The sequence below is a fragment of the Papio anubis genome, chromosome 7 (assembly GCF_008728515.1).
Source record: "Papio anubis isolate 15944 chromosome 7, Panubis1.0, whole genome shotgun sequence".
Taxonomy (NCBI): Eukaryota; Metazoa; Chordata; class Mammalia; order Primates; family Cercopithecidae; genus Papio; species Papio anubis.
This window is the reverse complement of record NC_044982.1, coordinates 125,843,833-125,860,391: the sequence shown is the minus strand read 5'-3', so window position 1 is coordinate 125,860,391 and position 16,559 is coordinate 125,843,833. Positions and strand designations below refer to the sequence as shown.

At 39.7% G+C, this 16,559-nt stretch overlaps 1 protein-coding gene across 5 annotated transcripts in view; it reads left to right on the top strand.

The window, feature by feature from the left end:
* Nucleotides 1-293: 293 nt before the first annotated feature.
* Nucleotides 294-16,559, top strand: part of USP3 (ubiquitin specific peptidase 3) — an 85,338-nt gene continuing 69,072 nt past the window's right edge. For 3 of the 5 annotated variants that reach the window (XM_021940638.2, XM_021940635.2, XM_021940637.2), the window contains exon 1: nucleotides 296-613. Coding sequence is in view for 1 of the 5 variants with exons in the window: in XM_021940632.2 (XP_021796324.1) it covers nucleotides 523-613 (91 nt within the window). In the remaining 4 variants the exon portion in view is untranslated. Of the gene's footprint in view, nucleotides 614-16,559 lie in introns of all 5 variants that reach the window. The other 2 variants (XM_021940632.2, XM_021940634.2) reach the window with 2 other exon arrangements.

The window sequence follows — 16,559 nt, the reverse complement described above, 5'->3', positions numbered from 1 at the left end:
TGGTCCGCACCACGTAGGTTCAGTCTCCTCCGCCCACCGCAGGAAACGCCGCGGACGGCCCGGGGTGCCCTACTCGGCGCCCCACCCTTCCCGGGGCCGGGGAAGCGGCGTGACTAGGGAAGGCACTTCAGAGCACAGCCGGACTCTGCGCCACCAGCTGGAGCGCCCCGGGACCCCACCCCGCAGGGTGGACGGGGGCGGGCCCTGGGGCGGGGCTTGCCCAGGGGCGGGGCGGGGCGGGGAGGGGCCGGCCTGGGAAGGCGGAAGCCTCCAGTCTAGGGGTGGCTGCAGAACCCGGATCTCGGAGTTACACGTTCTACGGAGCGGGGCGCCGGGAGAGGGCGGGCGTGAAAACACGGCGCCCGGAAGCCCGTGCTTTCTTTGACGCAAGGGCTCGAGACGCAGCCGCCGTCGGCCGAGCGCCCGGCTAGGAGCGACCCCAGACGGAGCCTCCGGAGTTCCTCCGCCCCCACCTCGCCGGGTCCTGGAGCAGCGGTCCTCCCAGCCGCCCTCCTCGTGGCCATGGAGTGTCCACACCTGAGCTCCAGCGTCTGCATCGCTCCGGACGCAGCCAAGTTCCCCAACGGCTCCCCGTCGTCCTGGTGCTGCAGCGGTGAGTGCGGCCACGGGCCGGCCCCGCCGCGCACCCGAGGCCCCGGCTCTGCCGGGCCTGCCGTCTAGGGGCCGCAGGCGGCCGGCGCGCAGACCCGGAGAGGGGCGAGGGCGAGCCGGGCCCGGCGGGCTGGGGAGGGTATGCGATGAGGCGGGCGCGGGCGGGAGCGGCGGCGGCTCCTTTGTTTCCCGAGGCCCGACGGCCGGGCCAGCGAAGGAGAGGGCCGCGAGGGGCGGGAGTCCGCGGAGGCCTCGAGCGCGTGGGGGCAGCGGCGGGCGGGGACCCTGGCCCGCTGCGCGCGCCCTTGCCCCGCCCTGCCGTGGCTGGGGGCTGTGCCCGTCCGTGTCGCGGGGTCGCCTGTGGGGCGGGTGTCCGGCCCCCGAGGGGCGGCCGCACGTGTGGCGGGGCCCTCACCGCGCTCCTCCGCGGACAGGACGGGAAGAGCGCCGCTCTCCGGGCGCAGCTTTGTCTGAGCTGCGGGGCGCGCGGGACCCCTCTCCGCCGCCGACCCCAGCCCGGGTTTCCTTTCCCTTCTCCGCAGGCTTGGGCACCTCGAAACCCCGAGAGGCGCTCGGAGCTCGGGCGGCGGAGGTCGGGGTCTTTCATCTGTCAGGAAGGGTGAAGTTTGAAAACAGGCTGCGGGCTGAGAAGCTCGGAGGCTGAGCCAACAGCTGCTTTGGAGGGGGCGGCTCGAGTTTGTTTTTCAGACCTTTTGGGTTGTCCGAAATTGCGTTGGGATTCCCGAGTTCCTGTGTTGTGAAACAGTTATTAGGTTTATATAAGGCTTTTGAGTACTTAAGCGTTTTAACTCCTCCTGCTGGCCCCCTTGGAAGCCCCAGTGCCCTCTCATTGTCTGCTGTAAGCGACTTCTTAGGATCGCACCGGCGACACGGCTTTGATTACTTCCTGGTAGGGCCCTGGTACCACCGCTAGTCTTTGTTTATTAGCTTTGAGATGATCACTGCTATCTGGGGTTATATTAATAGTGTACAGTTCGAACTGTGCACTTCAAAAATCTTAAGTTCATTTGAAGAAATACAGAAAAACGGCAATGGTATGATTTAGCTGTGACATGTTCCATTGTGGGCCGGAGCTGGGAAGATAGTTTAGAGAATGCCTTAGCACTTTTGACAGCTTACTACTTAAATAGTGATTATGTCCTTGGAAAAAACATCGGTAGGTCCACAGAGAAAAATATACTCTGGGATAAGGAATAGAAATAACTGCGGTTTCCTGGCGTGCTCAGACGTCTGATGCTTTGCTTGCCTTATGTAAAGTCAGATTTGTTTTTCTGTATGAAGCCTTTAAAAATTAACGGTTAATTGGTTTGACAGAGCAATATTACAGTTCTTTTGTGAGGATGCAGAAACTTAACGTAAATTAGCTTTTACCTGTAAATCTGTCGGAATGTTGAGTATGGAACAACAAATAAGGTGTATGGCACTGCTTTACAAATTGGTTGTGGTGGTACATTAGCTATAACTGTAGCTATTGCTGTGGTGCTATAATTATAACTTTTTTTTCTCCCAAAAGAAATTTGAAGAAAAAAAAAAAAAGACCAAAGTAAACACTAGGAAAAGCCTACCTCACAGGGAAAGGTGGGATTACTCTTGCTCATCAGTAGTAAACTACAGGAGGACAAAATGGACAATTAGCACACTTCGGCATTTTCTAGGTAAAATCTCATCAAACTTAAAAATGGCTTCACTGAGCACATACATCTAAAAAAAGGAAAAGAACTGTGCAAGTGGCAGATACCCTCTTGTGAGTCAGTCTTGCCTCTATCAGTCAGGGAGTCCACTTGACTGTGAAAAAGAGATGCAGGAAATTGAGCATCTCTTGAGGAACTTAATAAGTTAAAATGGAGCATAACGAGATGTGCTGATAACAAGAATAAACTAGTGTGGGGTGATTTCTCTCCAACGGGTAGAATGGCGTCTTTGCATCTTGCAACAAAGTGTGTCTGACATACAGCTTTGCAAGCCTGGTTCTAGTCACTTGCTTGAATTTGTAGAACCAATAAAGCGAGTTTCGCAACTTTGTGTGAGTCCACATTCTGAATTGAACCCATTTTATGTAGGCCTCCCGTCTTAACCTGTTAGCATCCATTTGTTGATATAATCTAGCGTTATTGTATTAAGCTTGATCTTGTTCTTGCGTGCCTGTTGTTTCAGTGATTAAATGATTAATCTGTGAGTCCTTAACTAACTCATTATCTTGGAGTGTTATATAGTCGTGTTTTTTTTTTCTCCCACACTCTTGATTTTATTTTATTTTTGGTTTTTTGGTAGGGGACCAAAAGGGTAGCCAATGTGTTGAATAATACTGTGACTGGGTATTGAGTCTGATTACGTTCTTATTCAGGAGGGGAAAATCCCTGTTTTGGCACTGGGACAATAAAAGTAATGCCCTTGCCTTATTTTCTTTGCGAGTTTGCAATTATACCACAGCAAGACAGCCAAGCAAATTGCAAAATGCTACAACATTCTAGGTTCTACCAGTTAGCAGTACCTAATTGGACAAATAGTCCTATTTTCTTTGAGTATAAGTTTCCTTATATAATCTGTAAAAAACAAAAAAAAAGGGGGTAATACTTTGTATTTACTTCACAGGTTGCTATTAGGATGAACAAGGTAATTTTTGTGTGTGAAAACGCTGAGAAACTTGTATACACTGTTCAAGAGGTCAGAACATCTTTATAAACAGGACTCTGAATAATTAAATATCCAAAGCCCATTAAATGGGGACTAGAACAGACTGGCTTTATGCTGAATGATGCTTTACAGGGAGATACAGAACTCAACAAGATTACAAGAAGTAAGAAGTAATTAAAAATCAGAATTAACATGAGCTTCTTATCCATGGAAGGCACTGTGTGTTAGGTTATATAATTGTGTATTACAGCAGTTCTTACACTTTTTGTGCTAAGGACCCCTTTACACTCTTAAAAATCATTGAGCACGCAAAGAGCCTTTGTGTAGCTTATATCTGTTGATGATATTTATTAGAAATTAAAACTGAGAAAAACTTAAAATATGTGTTTATTAATATGCTCACAAATAATAGTAGACCCACTACCCATAACATAAATTGAGAGTTTATATAAATGTTTTTCAAAACAAAAATTTAGTGGGAAGAGTGGCATCATTTTACATTTTTGTAACTCTTTGTTCAGCTTTATAGAAGACAGCTGGATTCTTATATTGCTTCTGCATTCAGTCTCTTGAGATGTCCCATCATGTAGCCTCAGGAACACCTCCACTGCATGCTTGTGAGAGAATGACTGTAAACAAAAGTAACATCTTAAATATTATGTATGAAAATTGTTTTGACCTTCTGGACCCCTTGAATGGGTCCTGGAAACAAGGTCCAGGACCACACTTTGAGAACCCACTTGTGTAAGCTATAGTTAACAGTTAGACACCTGCTCATATCACAATAACTTTAAAAAGTTAGAGAAATCCTTGAGGCTAGCAACGTTTATGTTTCTGTAGAGACCTGAAGTTTTTGAAATGTATTAGCTGGGAAATAAACCATGGGGTCTAGTAGTCCTTTGCTCTCAAAAAAGGTAACAGTCTAATGTAGCTGGGGGAGAGACAGGAAGCTAACTAGTTAGAAGATACATCCATGTGGTTTAAGGTAAATGTTGAAAATAGCAATCTCCTAATAACGTAAAGGCTGATTTTTGTCTAATTGTTGCTTAAAGGATTCTAGTTTTACATGAAAAAGTTTTAAATAAAAGCTAGGGCATTCTCTCAAGCTTTTTGTTATGTGTACATACCAGATTAGTTATTTTCAGAAGCTGGAGGCTTGGGCATTCCTTATTTTTGTGGAAAGAGTTTAACCAGTGGGAAAAAACACAAATTGTTTAAAAAGATGCCCTGAATACAAGTGTTTTCATAACTAAGGAAAGCCAAAGACCAAGCATTTGAACTTGAGGGTTTGGGTTAAACAGCCAGTTAAATTAGAGATATTTAGTAGGATAGGCATGCTAATTTTTCCCTGATTAATTCTTCAATGAGTTGAGAGTGCCTCTTTAAGTTTTCAGTACACACTTGCCCTCATATTACTCTGCCCAAGAAAAGTAAGTGTAGATCAAGTAAATGTTCTGCAGTTTTGCACCCAAAATTGCAGATAATTCCACCCAAAATACTGGAGATAAACCCTTTTTTAAGAGATCCATTCAGTAGGATGAGGTGTTGATTATTGGTTGTCAGTGGTAATAAATTTGTAATGGACGGATCAGGTTGTGATAAAGGTAAGACATCAACCTTGATGGAGTGATGGGTTATTTTGTATCGTATTTCTCCACAACCTACATTTAACACTCTTGTTTGCCCAGTGGACTAAATTTTCTAAATACAGTCATTGCTTGTCATTAGGTCAAATGCATTTACTGCTTTTTAGTAACATTCTGTGATGAATTTATTAAGTGCCTAACAATAGAGCAATTAGTAAATATTTGCCTAATAAATAAAGGAACTTTAACTTAGATGTGTCTGGCAGGGTCTTTATGTTGAAAATAAATGCAGAGTGAGCTTTCCCCCAGAATGCTTTCACTAGCCTGCACTCCCAGTATTTTAGTCAGTAAATGTTGGCTGGATTGTGAGCAAGTGACCATCTGCAGTGTTGTTATCACAATGAATTTGTGTTCTTTTGGTAGTCTGTATTTATAGATGGGCAGGTGGACAATTTAGTTGTAAATGTGGATGGGGTAGTTAAAAATCAGTGGACAGGTGATAATTTTTTTAACATTAATTCTAAAAACTAGTATTTGAGTTTTATATATCCTTCTGAAGAATTTAAGCTTTTTTGGTAATATTTATAAAGCTTAAGTCAAATGTCTTTCTAGTCTTTCTGCAGTATTCCTCCCCCACCCCATCCACCAGAATCTTAAAGCAGTCTCAGCTTATTTCCAGAATCTCTAAATGATTGGTCATGGATGTGAAATGTGTGAAATTTAGAATGTGCTCCATGTATGTGTTTTGTTTAAAGAGGCTGCAGTATAGAGATTGAGCTTAACATTTCCTTGTTGTGAAAAAGTTTTGACACATTGATCAGAAGTTATTTCCCTAGTAATATGCTTAATAGTGTATAAAGAACATCCTTCATGGTCTAAGCAGAAGAAATGATGGAGTTGGGGGAAGAATTCGAACTCTTTGGTGTGGTTTCCTGTTATTTATCCTCAAAATAATTTCTTCTCCTCATTCTTTGCTTGTACACCATTAGCCTTAGACTCGTGTAACAGCCTACTTTGTCCTCATTGAAATTTATGTAATTTCCTTCTCCACTGGAATATAAAAGATTGATTTTGGATCCTTCAAGCTAGATTTAGAAATACTTATGTTTTTATAGTGTTTGCAGCTCAGTGAATAGACCAATGAGTAATTTAGCTTAGTGAGTAATTTAAATTCCTGTTTTAAAATTTGAGTCCCTCTTCCATCAGGGACTAATTAACATGTACATTTCCCCTAACCTAACCTGCTCTTTTTTTTCCCCTTTTGAGCTTTTTCTGCTTCTTGAGCTTGTTTGCTTTTAATACTTTTCCTTCTTTGAAAACAAAACGTTAGTCTCCTTTGATTAAGCTACAGTCTCTGACCTATATACATAGAGGTTTGTGTTCAACCAAGGCATTAAAATAAATAGATTTAGTTGGTAGATTATCAGTGTTTGAAGTGGAAAAGATACACTGTTTAACATGTTTTTATATTTTATGTTTATGCATTGCCTCTTTAGACAGGAGAGCAATTGCATTCTAGGTGTGTTAATAGAGCTTTCCTGGACAGATGGCTTGGAAGGAAGTACTTTGATGGGTTCTCAGTAGGGGCTAGTACTTTTTGGAGGGTGTATTTGTGATTAAGCTTACCTTGATTGACAGTTTAGAATGCTGAGAATAGCATTAACAACAGTAACAGCTTGTTCATCTTACCTAGAATTGTCTTGTGCCAAGACCCCTCAAGATGCTCTGAGATTCCTGTGTAGTGGTTTGTTTTGAGATTGTAGGTAAGAATAGGTATCCTTGAGACTGAAAAGAAATTCACCTAAAATTATTCATTGCAGTTGTATCTTAAAATCTTTGGGGTTGTTGAATGAACTTTGGCTTAGAAATTTGGAGAGATCATCTTTTTAACTGCTGCGAGTCTGCAGATGTGATTATCTGTAGTAATTCCAGATGTTTTCTCATCTATTGGTTTTACTGAGTAGGAGGAGAACTGAGAACAACATAATGTAACTTCAAAGCAGTTTGCTAGCATTTAATGCTGACTAATTTAATTAATTATGCATTCTTATAGTTGTTCTTGTTTTATTGATTATGAAACTGAGACAAAGGTTACGAGTTGCTTAAGATGCTTGGGGGTATTAAAGATAGCCCAAAGCTTAAACTCTAATATTGTTCAGACTTTTAGCTTGCTTTTTTTTTTTAAAAAAAGGAGTCTTCATTTTGTCATTCAGTATCTTAATGCTTGACAATTTAATGAATATAAAATGTTTGGAGCACATACTTTAATTCCTTTGAAGATTTTTGATATGAAAATATATTTTAAATTCCACATCTCAAAAATTACTTATTTTAAAATTAGGTATTTTATTACCACCCTCACCCAATTTAATATTGAAAGTGCTGGCAAGTTAGAGCAAGGAATTGGTAATATAGTTTGGAAGAAACAACTATTTTAAATGTCAACCTTGTTATACTCAGATCTAATATTTTTGTAAGCCAAAATTCATATTGCATTGGTTCAGACATAATAAACCAGCTTCCTCACTATAGCTATGGATAAAATGCAATTAGCTTTTGGTTATTTTAAAAATGGGTTTCAAAGGCCGGGCGCGGTGGCTCAAGCCTGTAATCCCAGCACTTTGGGAGGCCGAGACGGGCGGATCACAAGGTCAGGAGATCGAGACCATCCTGGCTAACATGGTGAAACCCCGTCTCTACTAAAAATACAAAAAACTAGCCGGGCGAGGTGGCGGGCGCCTGTAGTCCCAGCTACTCAGGAGGCTGAGGCAGGAGAATGGCGTAAACCCGGGAGGCGGAGCTTGCAGTGAGCTGAGATCCGGCCACTGCACTCCAGCCTGGGCAACAGAGCGAGACTCCGTCTCAGAAAAAAAAAAAAAAAAAAAAATGGGTTTCAGTTATTGAAGTCTCTCCACCCCCCATATTTTTTCATTTTGTTTCTGTTAGAGAAGATTCTTCTTGGAGATGGTTTGTTGTAGGGTGGAGGAAGGAGAGAATTCTTAAGGTATAGGATTTTGCATTTGCTTCCAGTAGCTCAGAGGTTATTTGAAATCTTTGCTTTAATCAGTGTACTTTGTTGATTCCATTTAGTTATTCTAAGATTTTCCAATTGTATTTCCTGTAAAAGTTATAGTCTTTAGACCATAAAAACTAATAACTGCAGATCTTTTTTTTTTTTTTTTTTTTTTTTGAGATGGAGTCTCGCCCTGTTGCCCAGGCTGTAGTGCAGTGGCGCGATCTCAGCTCACTGTAATCTCTGCCTCTCGGGTTCAAGCAATTCTCTACCTCAGCCTCCTGAGTGGCTGGGATTATAGGCACACACCACCATGCCCGGCTAATTATTTTGTATCTTTAGTAGAGACGGGGTTTCAATTGAACTCCTGACTTCGTGATCCTCCTGCCTTGGCCTCCCAGAGTGCTGGGATTACAGGTGTGAACCACTGCTCCTGGCCGATAACTGCAGATCTTAAAATAGATTTCCCCACTTCTTCTTCTTCTTCTTCATTTTTTTGAGATGGCATCTCACTCTGTCACCAGGCTGGAGGACAGTGGCGTGGTATCAGCTCACTGAAACCTCTACCTCCCAGGTTCAAGCGATTCTCCTGCTTCAGCTTCCTGATTAGTTGGAATTACAGGTGCCCACCATCATGCCTGGCTAATTTTTGTGTTTTTAGTAGAGATGGGGTTTTACTATGTTGGCCAGGCTGGCCTTGAACTCCTGAACTCGTGATCCACCCACCTCGGCCTCCCAAAGTACTGGGATCCCAGGTGTGAGCCACCGCACCTGGCCTCCCCCTTTCTTAAGATACAAGGAAAAGTGTATCTTTTCAATGTGCTTTTTATGGCTATATACAACGCAGATGAATTTAGGAAGGCAATTTCAGATTTTGAAAACTGTTTAAATTAAACTTGGACATTGAAAAATCAAATTTGCAGTTGTCTTAAGTGTTTGCGTTAGCTAGATGCTTAAAAATTAATAAATGCTAGCTAATATAATTTTATAAGACATTTTGAAGAGGGAATTGAGAGTTTATTTTTAAGATAAGCTAGGTTATATCAAAGATATTGTAACCAACTAGATTTTATTTGGAGACTTTGTACTCTGCTTTAGAATCCAGTAGCTCTATCAGTGTGAGCTGTTTCCATTTTTGAGTAGAAGTTTTCTCCTGTTATTTTTTCTTTGTTCTAGCTGGGTTTAAGACAGCCTTTGTAGAAATTGCTTGCCTGTTTATCCTTCACCCACCCTGAAGACTCTTAATTTTATAAACTGTTCTTGTACTGCCTCATCACCAGAAAAAGCAGGCTGGAAATTAACCGTCATATTCCTGCAGGTTTAATTTAATTGATTATAAGAAAATACAGTTATTGTTTTAGCTTCTTTAAATCTTTGTCCTTGATGACCAAGCTCAGGTTTTTATTTTTGCTTACTTATTTATTTTTTGGACATGGAGTCTCACTCTGTCACCCAGTCTGGAGTGCAGTGGTACAGTCATAGCTCATTACAGCCTGGAACTCCTGGGCTTCAGTGATCCTTCCACTTCAGCCTCCCAAGTAGCTGGGACTACAGGCACGTGCCACCACGCCCAGCTAATTTCTAAATTTTTTGTAGAGATGGAGTCTCGATGTTGCCCAGGTCTTGAACTTCTGACTCTGAGTGATCTTTCCACCTCAGCCTCCCAAAGTGCTGGGATTACAGATGTGAGCCACCAGGCCGGGTGGGTTTTCTTTTTTAAATAATAGATTTTAAATTGTTCATTACTTTGTTTTGAACATTTGTTGCACAATGCTGGGGTACTATTTTGATTAAAGTTTTTGAAGATGAAGTTGAAATTTCTAGAAAACAAATTTCTGACTTGGAATGTTTCCCTGAGATAATTGATAGACAACATGTTAGAAAAATGTTCTACTATGATATTAGGCATTTAAAAAATAACTGTGTAATATAGAGACTGTGAGACCAACAATTGTAAAAATTGCTGATTGAGCACATTTTAATTTTAGTTGCACACAATAAAATGTTCTTTGGTTTAATTGAGATTAACTCTTATTTCCATGGGAATTATTTTGGATATTAACAGTGAGATACTTTAGCATTGGAGAAGTTGCTTTCTAACAACTGAAGGATCAAACTTCACCTTAAGTGTATGAAGTAGCTGCTAGACTTCAACATTGGTGCTCTGAGAATTTAATTCTGAGGGCTTAAATGCATTAGTTTCATTTTATTCACTTTGAATGTTTTGTTTATATATAGTTTTTTTAGAGCCTCGTTTAAAAATATATGTATTTCTAGTTTTTTCCTTTGAATATATAATACAGATTTTTGGGAAAATGTGGGTCATGTTTGAAAATTCTATCTATTGATTGTAAAAAAAATTCTGACTCTTGGTTTTGGTTAAATAATTAGAACAGCTATTTAAAAAAACTGAAATAATTAATGGTTTTGGAGTTTGCTGGTGCCTATTTTCTGAAATATTGATTATCTAACCCTCGGGCAGAGTATAAGTGTTTGCCAAGTTTGTATTTCTTTTTTCTATTTCTTCAAAATAAGTCCCATTGATTTTAAAAGAATAAAGAGTTTCCTAGTAAGTACAAGTGCCGTACTTTTTCCCCCTCCACTTTGCACTTTAGTGTTAACCTTTATTACATAACCACAGAGAATGAGGAAGAGAATTGTACAATGCAGATATTAAGGCTACTGTTCTCCAAGGAAAGTATTTGATGTTAAGAGGTCCCTAAACCTCTCAATTATTTTATTTACTTGTGAGAGGGGGTGCTTCCTTAAATATATATGAGTCTTTTCTTATATTGCTTACACTTGCAGCTATTATTTTGAAATAATAGTTGAGTGGTGTTTACATTTATGACCTGATTCATGTCTTTTGAAGCGCCACTACTGTTTCACCATGGACGTGCTTACTCAGGTTGTTGGCAGCAGCATGGAATTCCATCAGATCTTGCTGTATTAAATAAATGAAGATATTAGATGTCAAAATTTTTAAATAGTTCATGGCTTTTGTTTTTATTTTCTTTATGATCAGCTTCATAGGGAAAGTTATTTTTGAAACAATATGAGCTCCTAATAATTTTTTATAGATATTTGTGTCTAGTCTTCCAAAGGCAAAAATGGCCCATTTTGACTCTGATTTAGTAATCTGCTTTGACTTTAGTGGTTTTTAATCCTTCCTCCCACTGTCCTTTCCCCTCATGTAGAAGTAGGAGGAGCACAGTTCCAGTATTTAAAATGACGATCAAGAGTAGCATAATAGCTTCATTAGGTGTTTTTCATCAAAATAGGTTTGAATAAGTCTGAATTTGTGGTAGAAGGAATCATAACAAATCTGTTTACTGCATTACAGTTTTTGAGAATATGTTGTTTCACACACATTGTTTCTATATGTTGTTTCCATTCATGGTGAAAGCATAAGGAATCCATTTAAAAATAGAGTAAAATGCTAGAGTCAGTTGGGGGTTGGGGGCAGCCCCTTGGACAGAATTTGCCTCTGTGTGGGAAGTCAGCAGGACCAGATGCCCCTCTCTTCTTTGGCTCTGTAGGTGTCTGAATCTCTTAACATATAGATGACAAATTTTGGCCAGCTTTGAAATTACATTTGCTAGTGAAGGGCACATATCATTAACTCTGCAGTGGCAATAAGGAATTCAGTGGGTGCCTGACCCCCAATGATAAACTGCTATTCTAATTTTTATGCTGTGTAATATATTTTAGACTGTTTTATAAAAAAGATAAAAATTGAGCAATTTCATGAATTGATATGAGTGTTACATCAATTTACTATTTGAAGATTAATTCATGTTTTCAGAACAGTAATACACATTTCCGAAATATAAAGAGACAGGTAATAGTATCAAAGGGCTTAAAATAGAATTGTAGTCTTCCTCCCCTCCACTCTCAGTCCTGCTGTCCACAGACAATCTCTGTAAGCTCTATTTAGCTTTCTGTCTCATATTTACCTGCATAATTCTAAACAATGCTCTGTTATTTCTTAATTTTCCATTTTTAGGTGTTATTCCTTGATATCTTGCTGTGGTAAATGAAGACTTCAGTGTTTGCACCACTTGCCCTTCGGTCTCTCCACTGCCCAATATAATTAGATTACATATTTTGGTTACTATAGTGATTAATTATTTCTTGTCCAACATTTCATTTTTTCATGAGTGAATAATTGCATCTTTTAAAAATTGCTTAGTTTACCTTATACACATTTTCTCTTAAATGTTCCTTTAAACCTGTCAGAGGTCTATGAATATAATTTCCAACCCGTTCAACGGATTAGATAATCTCCAAGCACTAACTCTTTTCTAAACATCTTTCCAGAGCCCTCTGACCTCTGCTCTCATTTGAAATAGTTGTTCTCCAGGCCTACTACTGGATGGTTTTTATCCTGTTTTTCCCTCTGTCGTTCTCTTATAATATTAGATCGCTTATTTCTTGGATCCCATGTCTTCTTTTTCTTGGTTTATTTCATTGTTTTGCTGGAGTACATCAAGCTCCCTTCTCACAGGAGGTAAATTTTTTTTTCTCTAATTCCATGGCACATTAAGGGAGGTAAATTTTTGACCCCTTGCAAGTCTGACATTTTTATTTTACTTTTATACTTGATTGCTTGGCTGAATAGAGAATATTAGTAAGAAAATAATTTTCCTTTAGAGTTTTAAAGGCATTGTTGGTTTGTTTCTAGGCTTCCAGTGTTACTGTTGAGAAACCTGGTGCCTTCCTGATTTCCTCCTTCATATACGTTCTTTTATTCTTTTTCCTAGAATTCTTTAGGGTATTCTTTTTATCCTCAGTATTCTGAAATTTCAAAATATGTCTGGGCATGGGTAGTTTTTCTTTTATTTTCTTTTATTTTTAATGGGAACTGAAGGGACATTTTATGTAGAGGTTCACATCCTTGAGTTAAAAGACATTTTTTTTGCATTATAAGTTTGATAGCGTGCTCCTCCCGCATGCATTTATATCCCCCAATTTGTTCTTTTTTTCTTTCTGGAACTCTTATTAGTTGGATGTTGGGTGTCCCGGGTGGAGTCTCTGATTTTCTTATTTCTTTGCCTTTTGGTTCTAGTTTCTGGTATATTTCCTTGATATTTTTTCTTACCTCCCTTCTGTTGAATTTTGATCATTGTAATTAAAATTTTTAAGAGCTCTTTCTTGTTTCCCGGTCATTTCACGTATCCTCTTGCTATTGTTTTGCATTATCTTCTCACCACTCCAGCAGTTCAGAGTGCGTTGGTTTTGAAGTTTTGCTGTGCTCCCTGTGTGGTTTCTATTTCTCCTGGGTTCATCTTTTTCTTTTTAAAATGATTGTTTCAGATTGGAGATTTTCTGTAAAGATCTGTTTTGTCTTTGTCTTTTCATATAACAGTGAACTTTTTCATATAAAAAGCTTTGTAACTGGGTGGAGCTTTTCATATAAAAGCTTTGTAACTGGGTGGCTTCACTGTGAGGTGGGGAGCAAGTTACCTTCTTCATTGGAGGAAGACACTCATATCTGTGCTGAGAATTTTTTCTGGTACCATTGAGTTTTCCGGTCTTCCCTCTGGGAGGTGTGCACCTGGCCACTCATGTTCTGAGATCAGATTGCGGAAGTTCCATGACTCAGTTGTCCTTAGAGCCCCTAATCTCATGTTCAGTCCTGTCCTTACCTGCTGCCTGCTGTGTCCCTGTACCTAGAGCTCCTCCCATCTGCATTCTTCCTGGCTGACATTTAGGCTGTAGCTTCCTCTGCACTACTAAGATTGTTACTGCTCCCCTAACTTCTTTCTCACTTTCAAAAACTTGTTGAAATCTTTTGTCTGCTTTGGTTACCTCACATGTTCTTTTTATCTTTGTGAGTTTGTATCTTTTTTTTCCCTTTATTGTCATTTAAGTGGGTCTTAGGTGGGAGAGAAGCTAAGTGAGAATTTGTCTGCCACGTTTAGTTTGGTGTCCATTTTTAAATGTATGTCGTTTGTAATCCAGTTTTTAGGGCAAAATGTTTTGCCCTGTCAGAAATGGATCTTATTAGTTACTCAGAGTTAAATCATGGAACTGAGATTTTACATTATTTGAATAAAAAGTTATATTCAGATTTACCTTCTCTGATAAACAGAACAAAATATTGTTGCTATTATCAGAGTTAGCAGAGAAAATAGGCAAGCCAGGGGGTTCGACCTTGCTTGGAAAGCCAGATCACAGGCCAGACTTTGGATAGATGTATGCCTGTGAAAGAAAGTTGTAAGGTCATTGGGACTACTGCAGTTAATGCGTTGTAATACTTTTATTGGACTAGTTCATCGTTCGTTAATGAAGGGAAGTTAGTGCCAGGTTTATAAGATTTTTGGCTCTGTGCATTGGTAATTTAACCTTCTCCCTTGTGTTTTAGTTTTTAAAAACTGTTAATTGGAAGTAAAGAACACAGATTTTTAATCTCAAAGTTTAAAAAGACTTTTGATTTTGATATAACTTTACACTCAGAGAAGCACTGCTAAGAATAGTACGTAAAAAGAACTTCCGTATACTTAGATTTGCCAGTCGTTCACATTTTGCCTCATTTGTTTTATCATGTATATATGTACTCTCTGTTTATATATTTCCCCTGATTAATTTACCGATATAACACTCCTTTATCCATAGTTTTATTTTTTCCCAAGAACAGGTCTTTCTTTTTTTTTCTTTTCTTTTTTTTTTTTTTTTTGAGAGGGTGTCTCACTCTGTTGCCCAGGCTGGACTGCAGTGGCGCGACTTCAGCCCACTGCAAGCTCCACCTCCCAGGTTCATGCCATTCTCCTGCCTCAGCCTCTCGAGTAGCTGACACTACAGGCGCCCACCACCACGCCCCGCTGATTTTTTGTATTTTTGGTAGAGATGGGGTTTCACCGTGTTAACCAGGATGGTCTCGATCTCCTGACCTCGTGATCTGCCCACCTCAGCCTCCCAAAGTGTTGGGATTACAGGCGTGAGCCACCGAGCCTGGCCACGTTTTTCTTTTCAATCAGCACAGAATATTGGTCAAATCTGGACATTTGATACTGATAGAATGCTGTTACCTAATGCACATTCCATGTTCACATTTCCTCAATTGTCCCAACAATGGCCTTCATAGCTATTACTCCTTTCTGTTTACTTCCCCAGCCACCCTGGATCTAATCAAGGATCATGTGTTATATTTAGTTGTCATAACTCTTTAGTTTTCTTTCATCTCCAGTAGTTCCTCAGCCTTAGTTTTTCATGTCTTGGCTTTTGGCTTTTTTTTTTTTTTCCTTATTCTAAACCCACAGCCAACATCATAATGTCTTGGTATTTTTGAAGAGTTCATTTCAGTTATTTCATAAATCATGTTCTTCAGTTTGAGTTTTCAGAGATTTCTTCATGATTAGATTCTGTTAATGCATTTTTGGTAGGAATACCACAGAAGTAATGTTGTGTCTTCTCAGACATCGTATCAAGAATTGGTCTGTCTTGTTTTTGGTGATACTAACTTTGATTACTTTATTAAGGTAATATTTGGTAGGTTAATTGGCTATAAAGTTACTGTTTTCTCCTTTGTTATTAAGAAGTAATTTGTGGGAAATGTTTTTAGATTATGTATATACCCTGTTTCTTACCAAAGTTTTATCCAGTAGTTTCACATCCATTGATGGTTCTTGCCTGAATCAATTATTAGTAGGATGATTGCAAGGTGATGATTTTCTGACTCATAATTCTTCTACGTGTTAGTTTGCATTCTACTATAAGAAAGAACTTTCTCTCCTCACTGTTAATTTGCCTACTTAATAAGGACTCATCGTTGTTTTTTTATTCTAAGGTACTCTTATTATTTATTTTGAGGCTCAAATTGGCTTATATTTGGCTGGTGGGAGCACCCTTAAGCTGTAATTTGTACACGTGCTATCATTCTTTGAGCCCTTTCTTACTTTCTGGCATAAGATGTTCCAGGCTCATCTTGTACTTAGCCTGTTCCAGCCTTGGAATTAGCCATTTCTCCAAGTAGCCCTTATTCTTTTTGGCTGGGAATAACGTTTATAAACTAAAATCTCTCAGCACAGTAGAGCTAAGAAATATAAGTAAATAAATAAACAAACATATCTACATCTGTTTATGTCTGTGTGTATTTGTGTGTTTATCACCATGATTTTATATTGATACCAAAAATTTCATTCAACACCACAGGCCTAGTCTTGCCCCTTCCATATTTGTAACACCCTTCTCCAACAGTAAGAACCTGGTTCCCGTTATCTACGAGTATGTACTCATTTGCTCAATTCTATAATCAGAGAATATAGTTCCAGAATTGTAAGAACCATACCATTGTAAAGAAAACCCCTTATAACTAGAGTTCAAACTTGTGTACAGTTCTTTTTGTCTGTATGCTGACAACATAAAAAGTACTATGTTAAAAAGTTACTTGGTTTAGTTTTAGTCTCCCTTTTAATACACTTATTTGACATAAAATTTGTTCATTTGTTTGTGTTTGATTTCCGTTTTAGATTTTTTTTTTTTTTTTTTTTTTTTGAGATGGAGTTTTGCTCTTGTACCCAGGCTGGAGTGCAGTGGCACAGTCGCGGCTCACTACTCCGCCTCCCGGGTTCAATCGATTCTCCTGCCTCAGCCTCCTGAGTGGCTGGAATTACAAGCGTGGGCCACCATGCCTGGCTGATTTTTGTATTTTTAGTAGAGATGGGGTTTCACCATGTTGGCAGGCTGGTCTC